The following is a 15,486-nucleotide window of genomic DNA, read 5'->3' as shown; positions in this document are numbered from 1 at the left end:
TGACTTTGAATTACCTGTGATATCTAAAGCTGCTCAAAAGGAGATAACCCAACAATTGATCAAGGATGGCTATAACCTTGACCTTGAGCCAGATGATGAGGACCTTGACCTCATTCCTCCAAGGCCAGTCAGTGAACGATGTACTTGTTGTAACTACTATACAGGGTTATGTGCTATCCAGTAATGCTAAATGGTGCTGTAGGAAAAAAGGGACGGAACAATATTGAATGTTATGTATAAGATACTGTGAGTTGATTTATGCATTTCACATGATGGTGTAAATGTGTAAATGTACTTTTTGTGTCATTTTCTTAAAAATTGTCACAAATGTTTTCATTGATTCCAATTTATATTTAAGTGAATCATTTTATTCAAAATCTAAGTATTGTTTGAAAACACTTGACTTCTACAAATATATTGTATCAAACTGAAATCAAAACCTGTTGCACTTTTCAAGGCTTACAAAATATTATCAATTACCTATCGACTTGCATTTTTAAAAAGTCATATTATACATGTAATTAATAAATTTGCTAAAAGAGACATGTTGAACCATATGGTGTTTTAAATAAGTTCATATTGCTTATTAGCTTACATGTCTTTTGCATTGCCTTAAAAGAACTCTCTTTTATTATTTAAGCAATTTCTGTTTTTAAACTAGCAGGTACATGTAAATTATGAAGATAATAATTTTGCATTTTTTTAAAAGTTGGAAAGGGAAACTGTAGACCGTCTCATAAAATATCTTATGGTTAATTTTCATTATAAAAGGAAACTTGAGTTTGAAAACACTTATCAGATTCTTACTTGTAAAATTTGTCATAACTAAACGTATAAGAGTTCTAACCGTCTTGGAAGTATTTTAGAGCTGTTTATATTTTAAGATATATCAGATAAAAACAAAAATACATGTTTCATTTAACTTTTTATCTCAACCTTCAACAGTATTCTATCTTGTTTCTGAGTGACACATATTGTTTTATTGAAAGATTAAAGGAAACAATTCTGAAAAATTCTTTCAGTGACAATTTCTCTTAAGATTTTCCTATGATATAATTTAATTGTGACCTCAGATTTCAAACAAAATTGCTTAATATCTACATTGCTAACACTCATTTTTTAAGTTTTTTGTTTCTGTTTGTGTAAACTTTCATTTATTTTTCATCTGCTTTTTTAAGATTGAAAAAGTGTATTAAGATCATTGCTAGTAGGGAAAACATTTCTTGTACTAAGTAAAATCTTAAGTTAATCTGTTATGAATGCAAATTAAAAGCACTTAAGATTTTCTCTTAATCTTAAGAATTTTTATGAAAAGGGCTACTGATTGATAATTAAGAAATCAGAATTGTGTGAATGGATAGTGGTAGATGATTACAGAGACATTATTGTTATGTTTTTCATATGAATTCCATTTTTCTTAAACAAGCATTCCTGTTTGTATTTATGTTTACTTAATTATTTACTATCCTTTTAATACTGAAAAAATCCAGAAAGATGGTTCCAACATCTATATGTGGTATTTTATTATTTTCATTATATACTGTCAGCAATGAAATTAATTTTTTTTTTAATTTTTGCAAAGTTTGTTATAAATGTAAAAGAAAGATTTCCTTCTTTTTGTTAACATGTTTTGATCAATGTCAGATCTGATCAGAAATGTGGTTTTTTGTCTTTTTGCTGAGTATGTATTTATAATAGAATCTATTGTTATAGAACTGTTTTGTGCATAATTATAAATAGACACACGTTTTCCGTGTATTTATGAGTATGTATCTGCAGAAAAATCATAACAAGTCCCATAAATCAGAAATCCAGTTTTCATATCTGTTGATATGATTTAATTTATATTTTACACTAATGCTATACATATATATTTTGCAATCACCAGTAGCAATTTTTCATTTTTTAAACAGGGTATATTTTTGGTCAGGTCTGACTTTATTATTATATTTTTGCAATATTATTTTTATATTAAGACATGCATTCCTTTCCAAGATCTGTCAATTGTTTATTTTTAAATTTTGTTTTTCAAGTCTTGCAGAGTTTGTAGATTAAAAATTCTTGACATTTATAACAGTAATAAAAGTCCTTAACAAAGATTTGTGTAATGCAGTCTTGTACATACCAGATATTACTGTTAATTACTTTTATTTCACATGGCTTTATTTTTGTGAGACTGTTGAATTGTGTTCATTCCAAAATTTATTTCATCATCTGCATCATAAATGATAATGTTACTTTTTGCAGTTTTTGAAAAATATTTACATTTGACAGTGTCTTCCTTTATAATCATATTTGAGCAGACTGTATCTATCACTGGATTGATAAAGTTTGTCACATGACCACAAATTCAGTGGTCAAACTAATTTTACATGTGTTCAACTAATTTTACTCATACTCTTGAGTTTTGAAGAATAAAATATGTATGTATACGAGTTAAAGATCATAACAGCGCAAATTATTGTGATAAGTAAATTGTATTATTAAGGTATCATTTTTAAGCATTTATCAGGATACAGATAGGGGTTGTAAGTAGTTATATGATCAGATTAACCACAAAGCAATTTGTGCTTTCTGGGATTTTATCATGTTACAAACCTGTAACTGTATCCCAATAGATGTTAAAAAATGACTACGTATCTTTTAATTGTACTCAATTTTAGGATTAAGATAATATTTCACAAAATTTGAGAATACATGAATTAAGTTCTTGCTAATGAAATGTGATTTACAGCACATGGATTTTTACATACACATGCACAGCTTTAAATTGTCTTAATCTTTGCCTTGATTTTGAAAAAAAAAAAAACAACAACAAAATTCATACCAAAACTAAAGGTACATGTACAATAATTGTTAACTAGCATAAAACTGTACTCTTTTTGAAAATACGCATTATTTTTCTCATCATTATGAGATCAAAGTATGGTTCACCTATGTTGAAGTTTTTACAAAGTGCTTATTAGCTCACCTGAGCGGAAGGCTCAAGTGAGCTTTTCTGATCGAAATTTGTCCGTTGTCTGTCGTCGTTGTCGTTGTTGTTGTCGTTGGCGTTGTTGTCGTAAACTTTTCACATTTTCATCTTCTTCTCCAGAACTACTGGGCCAATTTCAACCAAACTTGCCACAAAGCATCCATGGGTGAAAGGGATTCAAATTTGTTCAAATGAAGGGCCACGCCCTCTTTCAAGGGGAGATAATAGAGAATTTGTGAAAAATTCATAGCATCTTTTAAAAATCTTCTTCTCAAGAACCACAGGGCCAGGAAAGATGAAACTCATGTGAAAGCATTCTCAGGTAGTGTAGATTCAAGTTTGTTCAAATCATGACCCCCGGGGGTAGGGTGGGGCCACAATGGAGGATCAAAGTTTTACATAGCAATATATAAAAACCTTTAAAAATCTTCTTCTCAAGAACAGCAAAGCCATGATAAGTCATATTTATATGGAAGCATCCTCAGGTAGTGTAAATTTAAGTTTGTTCAAATCATGACCCCCGGGGCATAGGGTGGGGCCACAATGGAGGATCAAAGTTTTACATAGCAATATATAGGAAAAACCTTTAAAAATCTTCTTCTCAAGAACAGCAAAGCCATGATGAGTCATATTTATATGGAAGCATCCTCAGGTAGTGTAGATTCAAGTTTGTTCAAATCATGACCCCCGGGGGTAGGGTGGGGCCACAATGGAGGATCAAAGTTTTACATAGCAATATATAGGAAAAACCTTTAAAAATCTTCTTCTCAAGAACAGCAAAGCCATGATGAGTCATATTTATATGGAAGCATCCTCAGGTAGTGTAGATTCAAGTTTGTTCAAATCATGACCCCCGGAAGTAGGGTGGGGCCACAATGGAGGATCAAAGTTTTACTTAGAAATATATAGGAAAAATCTTTAAAAATCTTCTTCTCAAGAACAGCAAAGCCATGATGAGTTATATTTATATGGAAGCATCCTCAGGTAGTGTGGATTCAAATTTGTTCAAATCATGACCCCCGGGGCATAGGGTGGGGCCACAATGGAGGATCAAAGTTTTACTTAGAAATATAAAGGAAAAATCTTTAAAAATCTTCTTCTCAAGAACAGCAAAGCCATGAAGAGTCATATTTATATGGAAGCATCCTCAGGTAGTGTGGATTCAAATTTGTTCAAATCATGACCCCCGGGGGTAGGGTGGGGCCACAATGGAGGATCAAAGTTTTACATAGCAATATATAGGAAAAACCTTTAAAAATCTTCTTCTCAAGAACAGCAAAGCCCTGATTGATCATATTTATGTGGAAGCATCCTCAGGTAGTGTAGATTGTATTGTTCAAATGATGACCCCTGGGGGGTAGGGTGGGGCAACAATCGAGGATCAAAGTCTTAAATAGAAATATATAGGAAAATATCTTCTGAAGAAGAACTACAAAGCCATGATCATAAGTCATTTTGATAAGGAAGCATCCTCAGGTATAGTGTAAATTCAATTTTGTTCAAAAGATGACCCCCGGGGGTAGGGTGGGGCCCAATGGGGGATTGAAAATTTTACATAGGAACATATAGGAAAATATCTTCTTATCAAGAACTGAAAATCATGTTAAGTCATTTTGATATGGAAGCATCCTCAGGTAGTGTAAATTCAATTTTGTTCAAATGATGACCCCCGGGGCAGTGGTGTATCCAGGAATTTCATAAAGGGGGGGGGCAGTAGAGGCATTGGGTCTGGGGGCTGCATTGAAGCCCCCAGTGGGTCTAGAGCAAGGCCCTGGTGGGGGTCCGGGAAGCTTATGAATTCTTACAAAGAAGAGATGTTTTTTCCTTGATTTTAGGATAATGGACATATAAGTTCTATATAAAAAAATTAAAACGGGGGGGGGGGGGGGCACACCCGGCTTGCCGGCCCTGGATCCGCCTTTGCAGGGGTAGGGTGGAGCCCAATGGGGGATCGAAAGTTTTACATAAGAACATATAGAAAAAATATTTCTTCTCAAGAACAGAAAAACTATGTTTAGTCATATTGATATGGAAGCATCCTCAGGTAGTGTAGATTCAAGTTTGTTCAAATGATGACCCCTGGGATAGGGAGGAGCCACAATGGGGGATCAAATTTTTACAAAGGAATATATGGGAATTTTAAAAAAAAATCTTTTCAAGTACAACAAAGCCATTTGTTAAATTGACATGGAAGGTTCCGGTTGTTTAAAATTCAAGCCCCCCCCCCCCCCCCCCCAGGTAATCTTTTCAATACTGAACTGATTTGTACTTTTGCCTAACCAATGTGCTCAGGTGAGCGATGTGGCCCATGGGCCTCTTGTTTTATTGATACAAGATGGCTCTGACAGTAAATCTCTTTTTTTTCTCTCGAGCGTATGGTCTGTTTACAGATAATTATGGTTAGTGTATTAGTTATCATTTTCAATTAATTAAGTAAAGCTAAGCAATTTTATATAATTATATTAGTGTAAGTATTTACCTGATCCATGTTGCATGTATGACTATGACATTCACATAGTTGTGTTTATTTTATTGCATGAAACAATCTGGCAGTTTGTTTATAATACCAAAGTGATCAGGAATTAAGTCAACTTCAGAATACATGTTTAAGCTTTCCTGCATTATTTATTTTGGCTTAAAAATGTAAAGTCATTGGAACAATTTTGCCAAACAATTAACTCTAAAAGTTTATTTTCAAATTGGTGATGGGAGTGTGCGAATGATCTATTCATCCTATGTATTTTTGTTCTAAATATCTTAATAAAAATGTCATTGAGATTTAATGTTCTAACTTGAATTTTTAAGTCATTTGGCATACTTTTCTGATTTTTTAGCTCAATTGATTAGAGATCAGAAGAACTTATGCAATAGTAAGGTGTCCGTAATCCATCCATCTGTCTGTAAATAATTTTTATGCCTCCGCCATAAAATGGCTGGGGGCATATAGTGTTACCCTGTTCCGTCATTTCGTCATCATTGACTTTCTGTTCATTATCTCGGCAACAGTTGCACACATTCAACTCAAATTTGACATATGTCATAGGAATACACAGGTCAAGTTCGAATTTGGTCATGGTCAGATGATTTTTCACAGTTATCCCTCTTGAACTTAGGAAAAAATAAGAAATTTTCAGTTTCCATTCTCTAACTTTGTAGGGATTTATATATAAGGTTGAAATTGCATATGCAGGTATTTTACCAGAAAATTCAGGTCAAGTTTGAACTTAGCTGTGGTCCAATGATTTTGACAGAGCAGAGATGTATTATCCCTCTTGAACTTAGGGGAAAAAAAAAGAAATTTTCACTTTCCGCTCTCTAACTTTTGAAGGGATCATGAATTGTCGTACCCCCATTCTAAGGCTAATCAAGAAAAAAAAATATAAAAAAAATAACGCAAGGGGGTCATTATACCCGCCCCCACCGGCAAATGAAAAGTATATATATATATATATATATATATATATATATATATATATATATATATATATATATATATATATATATATAAAGCACTAAAAATGACCAACGACACGAACAATAATAATTGTCAAATTTTCGGGACAACCTGTCCCTTCCTCAGGACAAAGAAAAAAGTTAAGAAGTCATAGCGCTCCGGATTTCTTTGTTCACAACTGTTTATAAACTCCAAATTAAACATGTAACATTGTAAATATTTAGTGTTTGGTAGTTTAGTAGCAGTGCTAGTTGTTTTTGCTTCTCTATTTCCTTTGTTTTTATGACTTCTTAACTTTTTTCTTTGTCCTGAGGAAGGGACAGGTTGTCCCGAAAATTTGACAATTATTATTGTTCGTGTCGTTGGTCATTTTTAGTGCTTTATATAAATTTCCATCCGTGACCTTGTATCTACTTAGTAGATCCGACACTTAGGATATACAGTGTTGTTGGTTTTTAGTGCTTTATATATATATATATATATATATATATATATATATATATATATATATATATATATATATATATATATATATATATATATAGCCATGTTGGTGAGGAAACCGTGATATGGTCGTATCTTACGCTGTGGTGGTGCACCGTATTGTTAAATTTAATCAATTAATGGGCTTTCGTATGTAAATATATGTCAATGGAAGTAAAAACCTAGCGAGCATGGCGGCATCTAACCATCTCGTACTGAATACTGTGCAAGTATATGGTGGAGTTTGTATCGATATTTTGAATATTGCTATTTCTTTCATATATAGTGGCTCTGAAATTGATTTGAGGTCGACACAAGTTGCCAAAAGTATTTTCATGGAATCTCATGGTTAACTCTGTATATGTCTACATGGTAAATTTTTTTTACCAAGAATATAAATCATTTATTCAATGTATATTTTTAGTTGTAATAAAATATCACAGACTAATTTTCTGTCATTCTCTACCATATGAACTTTATTTTTTATTTATTTATTATTCCCCAGTAAGACAAACCAAGCCCTCGGATTCTCATCAGCCAAGATCTAATATTACCTAATAGATAATATAATGAAAAATTGGTTTCCAGCTGCACATTAAACCAATGTTCTTACCGACTTCAGTTTATTTTTTGTCTATAACCACGAGTCGAATATTTCGGCCAAAATATAGAAAATAATCAAACCTGGTTTCTGTCACGTCCTTTTTATTTTGAAGAGAGAACTGTATCGGTAAACATTTGATGAAAACAATTCAAATATGTCAGCAAGGTACAAAATGCTAAAAATAAGCGATAAATATTGTGCAGATAATGGAACTTCGAATATTTATGACAAGAAAATTGATGTTTGACGACCATGAATTATTCATAATCTTTAATTCTCAGACAGCCAAGAGAGGTGTATTATACTTTATATTGCTGAGTGTCACTATGCAGTCGTTAACATGAGTTCCATGTACGATTTAGATATATTGCATCTCGGAGACTTTCTAGTTGTAAAATAAAACAAAACACCCCCATATCACGATTTATCATAAATGTTCCTCCTGTAACCAAATTTCAAAAGTGTCAGTTTCTATTAAAAACAGACAACAAAAATCAAAATATAAACCAAATATGTTGTAGTTCATCGAGATGAAAAAGGGGGAAAACTAAACTTCGAAAGTAGCATTCATTCAGTTCTATATGTATCAAGTTAGTAGTTTCTGGTTTTAACCTACACCACTCTATGCAATCTTATCCACAATCCTCTGCATGCAAGTCTCGTTAATTGGAGCTTATTACCCCAGAATTTAGACGGCAGACCGCTAGCAAGTTTGTTGTTGATGATGATGTTATTTTCAACCCCAAACAGGGTTCCTCTATTTAAAACCCTCTGATGAAAAAAATTTTGCCTTAAAGAAACTTTCCAAGGATACTATATTTTTATAAGAAAGTTTGGTCTAAAGAACATCTTGATCAAAATATATCTGAAAATGAGTCCTATTATAATAAAAAAAATAGTGTTGTGTTGTACTGTTATTTATTGGTTAATTTCAATGAAATAAACCTTCAGTAATGAAGAAAAAACATATATACGATCATTTTTTTTTTCATGATTCAAACATTTAAAGAATGGATTATTACATTTTGTGCACTCTCTGAAGCCATTTTTCCTACGGAATTTTAATTGTATGAGTTTTTATAAAGTTTTGCAAAAATATGAGACAGTGACTCTCATAAGGCAATGGTAAGGAGCACATTTCCAACTTAATTTGTAAGATACAAAGTTACAAATCTGTTTTCAGACAAAGCCAACTAAGTGCACCTGTTATACTCCAGTTTAATGACAGCATTGTCCCCAACACTTTGTGGACAGCACCTAAATACAACACAGGTTATTCGCCAGCATTTACTGTGTTTTAATTACATGTACAATGTTTAAGCAATCTGATTAAAATCAGATCTTTGTTACGCTCCGAAATTCTGATGGTCGCTGTACAGCGACCATCAGAATTTCGGAGCGTAACAAAGATCTGATTTTAATCAGATTGAATGTTTAAGTTCAGTAACTTCATTTATCTAGCACTGACTTCATTTCTAAATTTGAATCGTAAGGTACTGATAGGTATACAAAAATTTAACTAGGTTTTGTGATTTGTGACTTGTAAGTCACGAGCATCAATCTACGAAAAACAATAACGATAGGATTAATTTTTATTTATATCACAAATTAATAAATAAATGTAAAAGAGGCAAATGTGTCATATATATTTAGGTAATGATGAAAGAACAGCACTAAATCCAATCAATCTTATATACCTTGCCTAAATATTTTACATGAATACCATCTCCCTACACACTGAAATAGTTAGAGGTACTGTTACATGAATACCATCTCCCTACACACTGAAATAGTTAGAGGTACTGTTACATTTTATAAGAACACCCATAAGTAAATAAAAATCCTTGCAAAGATAGCATTTCGTACTGTATCTGACAACCTATTTGTCTTTAAAAAAATCAAGCATTAGTGATTTTTTTTTCGTACAACATGCTGCCGAAATAAGTTGTCAGTTTTATAGTTTTATTTTAAGCTGCTAATGCGTTACAAGTTTCAATGAAACATTTATGGATTATGCAATTTTCTATATTTTTCGTAGATTTATTGGTATAAGCTGTAAATACGTGATAATATATCCATATGAAGATGGGAATATATTGAAAATCAATATAAACTCTAAGTAAAAAATGTGTTAACAACGTTCATGATAATGTTTCTAATTTCATTTCCTTTCATTAATGGACCATGTATTCCTCAGAAGAAGAGATTAAGACATGGACCTCAATTCTGTAAACGAAGACCTCAGGGACCTTGAACTTCTGTCTCTGAAATCCACCAGTCTCATAACAGAAAGTTTCTGAAAATATTTTTTGATGGCAAGTCTAAATCTTTTGCCTGTGAGCAAATAAAGATAGAAGTTACAAGCGTAATGTATTAGTCCCAGATCGTATATCACTTCCTGGGTCAAAACGAAATTTAAATGACGTTGCCATGTGACGTCATTAGAAATATTGTCGATGGAATTTGCACTCCCCACTGGAAATTTCTCATTTAACGAATAAACGATGCTGACTGGTATCGTAGTAAAAATTAAAACAAATGAGACAACTAACAGCATCTTGGTTGTTGCAGTTCTCTGTTTCGGGGGCATCGGTCCATACAGTTCCTGAGCTCTTCTGGAAGAGTTTCTCATGGTGACAACCAAAAGTATATTGAAGAATAGAATCAAACCGGGGACAAACATGAACATTACACATTCAGTGATCCATGTCCACTTCTCAGATAGGTAGGCAAGTTCCAGTTTGTTGACACATTTCTCAGAGTGGTAATCATAATGCCAAAAATAGATTTGGATCCCAGCAACACCAAGCGAAATGACAACCAATGTAAGAATAACACACACAGCTCTCTTAATGTTACAATAGATCCTTCTTTTAAAAGGAAATCGTATGGATATAAAGCGCTCTACTGTAAACGCCAAGGTAAGCAAAGGCGACAGATATTGTACAGACAGGTACAAACACGGAAAGAGCTGACAAATAGTCGGAAAATCTAGGATTTTCACCTTCCAATAAAGTGTCAAATCGTACATTAAAGACATAATCAGAAAAATCACATCAGACACGGCCAGTGCGGCAAGGTAACAACCCGAGGAGTGCAGCATAGGCTTCTGTAGCCACAGGAGGCATGCCAGGATGTTCCCAGGAAATCCGAAGATGTATAAAATTGTTTTAAGGACCTTAGGGATAAGGAACTTTTCCGGGATATATTTTTCGTACACAAGATTGATATCAAGTTCAGAGTCTTCCGTACTCAAAGGAATCTCCATGGAAAAGTTTGAGGAATTCATCTGTAAATTAATAAAAAAATTGTTATATTGTCACAAAATGTGGTGCCAATATTGCAACGAAATATTCATATGATTTAAAAAATTTCTTTTACATTTGCTATCTTGATTTAATTCTATTACTTCTTTAAAATTGAGTATCTGGGAGGTTCAAAATGAGATCTTAAATATGTCTAGGGGGAAAAAACTACAGTATTTACAGATCTATACATTAGATAATCCTTGAACAGCATTTATATATGTTCATTTTAGTTATTACTACAACATAACAATATAATTTCCTGGTTTATAAATGCTTTCTGTGAACTAATTTATTTACTTTATGAAATATTTTGTATGTTATAGTATTTGTTTTTTGGTTTCTAGGAAGTAAAAAGTGAATGCATGAAGTATTCGGTTATCAGATATCAATATATTTATGTTTTTTACATCAATTAAATGGCAAAGTGGAAGTTGTTACAATTTTCAAATAACGGTTTGTGTTTTTATTTATACATTCCAACCCTGAGGCATTATAAAAAAGGAACAGTTGACATTTTCCGTTTAAATGGAGATAGAAGATAAATAAAGTGCCCATTTTTCTTGGGATTTTCCATGCCTTTCTTTAGCTATATGATGTATTTAAAAGTTCTACTCATTTCTATTTTCTTTGTATTATCTAATTTTATCTATATGAATGTCAAAAATAAAGATTATGAAGGCTTTTAAAAATTATGTTTTATGGACTTTCCCTGAAATATTTCCATTTTAACTTTTACAGGAGGTATTTTCTGGTTTATTATAGAAAACACACTCCATTTCAGAGAAATGAAGAGGGACGCATAAAGGATATGCAGACGACATTGATTAAATCATCTCGTCCAGTGATTAGCTCGATCAGCCATTGTAAATCCTACCTCATTCGATAATTGGAAGCATGGACAAATTCTATCATTTTGCAACATTGTAATTATAGGAAACAAATGCACATATTGGAAAAAAGCATTGTAATATCGATATTTTTCTTTTCTATTTAAATATAAATTTCATATCAATCGATTCAAATCTCAGGATATATCAAAGCAATAGAATGCTAGGCCTATTAATACAGAGATACCAACTTCATGAAAGCTTACAGACAGCATGCACAGGATTTGCATAATAAGAAAACTCCTATATTTTTGGTCATGGTCTGAGGCACAGAATATTCATAATCCTGATAAACAGGAAGTGCAGCTTAAGCAGATCTAGCTTTGGTTAAGAGAGACAAGGTCAGGATTCTCATTGTTGCTATTGAACTACAAAGGACTCGACTCCTCATTTGAAAGAATAACAATCCAACCTTTCTGCCTAGTTTGGTTAATATATATATACAAGGCTGGCGGAGAAGGAGTTGAATTGAAGACGCCACGACAGAAAGACAGACCGATAGACAACTCTTAATCAGAAAAGCATTGATCTAAACTAGTTTAACAGTATTACTAGTAGCCAATGCCTTGATAGATTACAAAATTGAAGTATGTCTTTGTTGCCTTTACTTGACCTACTTAATTCATCAATTTGAATCTAGTGAGATTGTATATGACCATTGACTTTTTAAATAGAGAGGAAGAGACAAAGTTCGCTGAGGAAAATTGCAACAATTCCTCTTTCTCGCTTTTTTGCAGCTTTCTTGTTTCTTTGTTTGTTTGTTTGTTTGTTTCGTTTTTTTTGCTGTTATAATTTAATCAAAATAATTACTTTTTTAACATTCAAGGTTCTTCATTACGAACTTTCTACAAATTTAATACGATTTTCAAATCAAATGAGGGGCCAAATTTGACCCATATCATACCTTGCCCTTTATTTTGTTCCAATAGTGGTACCAAATTTTAAAGATTTGGGAATAATTCCTGGTGTAGGTTGAAATTTCATTATGGAATTTTGACAATTTATTTTTTAAATTTCTTTGATATGAAACATTTTATAAATTTACAAATAAAATGCAAAACATTATTCTTGACCGTCTGTGATTAATAATATAGTTTTAATATACTGTGGACTTGAGGCTGTTTTTAAAATTCGGTAATCTTGGATAAACTTTCAATGCCAAACAATGCACAGATTAAAACAAACACTCAATATCACAAATATCACCACTCTATGTTGTGGCATTTTCCGTAAGTATCAGAAGAATTTAAATTCAAATTCTTCCGATACTGACGGTAAATTCATCCAAGATGACTAATTTTGCCCTGTATTTTGATTACTAGTATAGCATAATAAATCTCTTATTAACTATTAAACATAGACAGTCAGGTATTATGTTTGTTAACTGTAAACAATATCTTCTCTTACCCATATGTTCAAATTATTTCTTTATTTTGCCAATTTAACAGTTTAATACACTATCAATTCATAATTGTCCTTTTAACTTAATGTACAAGGATGATGTTAGCACGGTTCTCTGTATAGGAATAAAATTAACATTATTCTTAAGGTTGCATGTGAAGTTGATATAAAACAGAGAACTACTGTACTAAACAAGATGTGCTAACTGCACAATATCTGAAAAAGTGATTGACAAAGAAAATGAATGATTGAATGATACAGTCTCTTATATTAATGGGTTATGTAATTATCCGAGAAGAAAAGAAGGAGGTTGAGTGATCGAAATCCATTTTTTCTAATCACAGCTTCTCTGCATCAAGTCTGGTTAGCTATGTAATAATGGTTAGTACGCTCTCTCTCTCTCTCTCTCTCTCTGAATCGTGCAAGAAATCCACAAGGCAGACACATCGTTAGTGGAACATATTTACATGACCAATTCCTGATTGAAAATAATTCTCGTCATCTACAGGAAGTCAATTTGTCATAATTTTCCCTTTCTTTGACAAATTTTAGTTGGAACTTTCTAAATTAGATAGCAAACATATAATATTACGGTACACCAGGGCTATTTCCGATTGTTGTCAGGTCTTTGACATCGTAGGTATAGAAACAGTTAACGTCAGTTCACTCTTTGGCCTCACAAATGCTACAAAGAAATCCAGTTAAATATTTGACGCACCTCACAGATTTGTTGACTTTTCTCAGATTAGCTCAATATAAATCCATTTTCAATAATGAAATTCATTGGATTCATTTGTTACAAATCATCATTGGTGCTTTATTTTGGGAAGTTACCTTTAACTGATGAGTGAGAGGGAGTTGAAAAAAAAAAACATGAACAATTTACTATGCCTACACCAAGGATTAGACTTTGTTGAAATTCAGTTGCTCTTAAAAATAAACACCTACATGTATACGTATTTGAACAATATCGATCATTCTGCACATTTCAACTTCCTTAATATAAGTCTACGGCAAAACACAATTTTTTTTTAAATAAATAGAATAAATATATATAGAAACTTAAACTTGTTACGCCGCTACGTATTGCGTAATCCAAATGCAGGGTACATATCAACGACAGAGCCAACCCTGCGTGAATTGTGAGTAGCTGTTTATTAAAAGGCCTTTAAGCAGCATATCAAGTTAATATGAAAATACTATGTCGTTCTCTTATATAATTGAATGTTTCACATGGTGGCAAGTAAGTCATGCATGTAATGAAAGAAATATTGCTTTTTTCTGGAATTTTTGAAATTGTTTTCAGACTAACCAAATTGGGTCAAATTGACAGAACCTACATATCGAAGGAAAATGGTAATGTAAAAGCCCATAGAATGACCAACAAAAGACAAATGATTTGCGATATGACAAGGACAATATGCCATAAACATAAATGTCATTTTGGAAATCGGGAATGTGATTCCCCAAATAAATAAAAACAAAATTAAATAAAAATTAAAAAATAGAATAAAGCCAGCAGCTCATTATTGCACAACTGTATATTTGACTGACTAAAATATTATCATGTAACCTGTATTACTAGTTTAGAGAAAGCTATAATGTTATTGTACTGAAAAAAAATAATCATTGTTCTATTACTTATATTAATATGTATAAATCATCAAAATCTATTGAAGAGCGTCCTACCATACAACAAATGCATTACTATAATAGAAATTGATGATTCATGTTGAAAAACAGAAAAATCCTAAACAAAGACAATAAACAAACGAAATAGACTAAAACAAATATACAACAAAACAAATAAGTCAAAAACAGAGAAGAACAAAAACACAATTATAATAAAAAATCAACGAAAGACGAAATAGTGGGAAGGCAGGAAAAAAAAAATCAACCATGCAAAGCAAAAAATAAAACAAAACAAACAAAAAAACTTAAGAAATAGAAGTGCGCATCAAGTGCAGATGTCATTAAACTACTCAGTATTCAGAGAATGTGTAATGAATCTTAAAACTTGTTCTACTATTTCTCATTTAAAAGGTTTATTGAGGGAAGGGGGTCAACAGAGGTTGATGTACGGCCAAACATATGTACATTTCACATTATCACTGAATCTGGTTTTTTTTTTTATTATTTTTATAAAACAGTCGGTGTAATCCGTGGTGAAAACTCAAACAGAGGATCTTATTGATTTGAATCATTTCCAATTCCATTACAGAGAGTTTGTTGGTGGAGGGTTCAAAAGGTTCATTGCCCAATACCTGATCACTGTTTTTTAGGTATTATAAAGATTGATTTACAATCTATTTCTTCAAGAAACGTAAAAAAAAAAAAAAAAAAAAAACACAAAAAACTCCAAAAAACAAAACAAA

At 32.1% G+C, this 15,486-nt stretch overlaps 2 protein-coding genes across 2 annotated transcripts in view; one reads left to right on the top strand and one right to left on the bottom strand.

Annotated features, from left to right (window-relative positions):
- The window catches only part of LOC133183187 (protein FAM219A-like), a 12,001-nt gene extending 11,627 nt beyond the window's left edge, over positions 1-374 (top strand). The window contains exon 5 of the mRNA XM_061318137.1: positions 1-374. This exon is cut by the window's left edge and continues 6 nt beyond it. Coding sequence (XP_061174121.1) covers positions 1-184 — 184 coding nt within the window. The 3' untranslated portion in view covers positions 185-374.
- An 8,790-nt stretch (positions 375-9,164) lies between these two features.
- Positions 9,165-10,804, bottom strand: LOC133183186 (growth hormone secretagogue receptor type 1-like). The gene has a single exon (XM_061318136.1). It carries the CDS (start codon positions 10,802-10,804, stop codon positions 9,722-9,724), a length of 1,083 nt encoding a protein of 360 aa, XP_061174120.1. The 3' UTR covers positions 9,165-9,721.
- Between the last annotated feature and the right edge of the window lie 4,682 nt (positions 10,805-15,486).

Source organism: Saccostrea echinata, unplaced genomic scaffold (genome assembly GCF_033153115.1).
Source record: "Saccostrea echinata isolate AGI-Se365-2 ecotype Australia unplaced genomic scaffold, CSIRO_AGI_Sech_v1 ptg000009l, whole genome shotgun sequence".
In the NCBI taxonomy this organism is placed as follows: Eukaryota; Metazoa; Mollusca; class Bivalvia; order Ostreida; family Ostreidae; genus Saccostrea; species Saccostrea echinata.
This window is presented reverse-complemented; position numbering and strand designations above follow the sequence as displayed.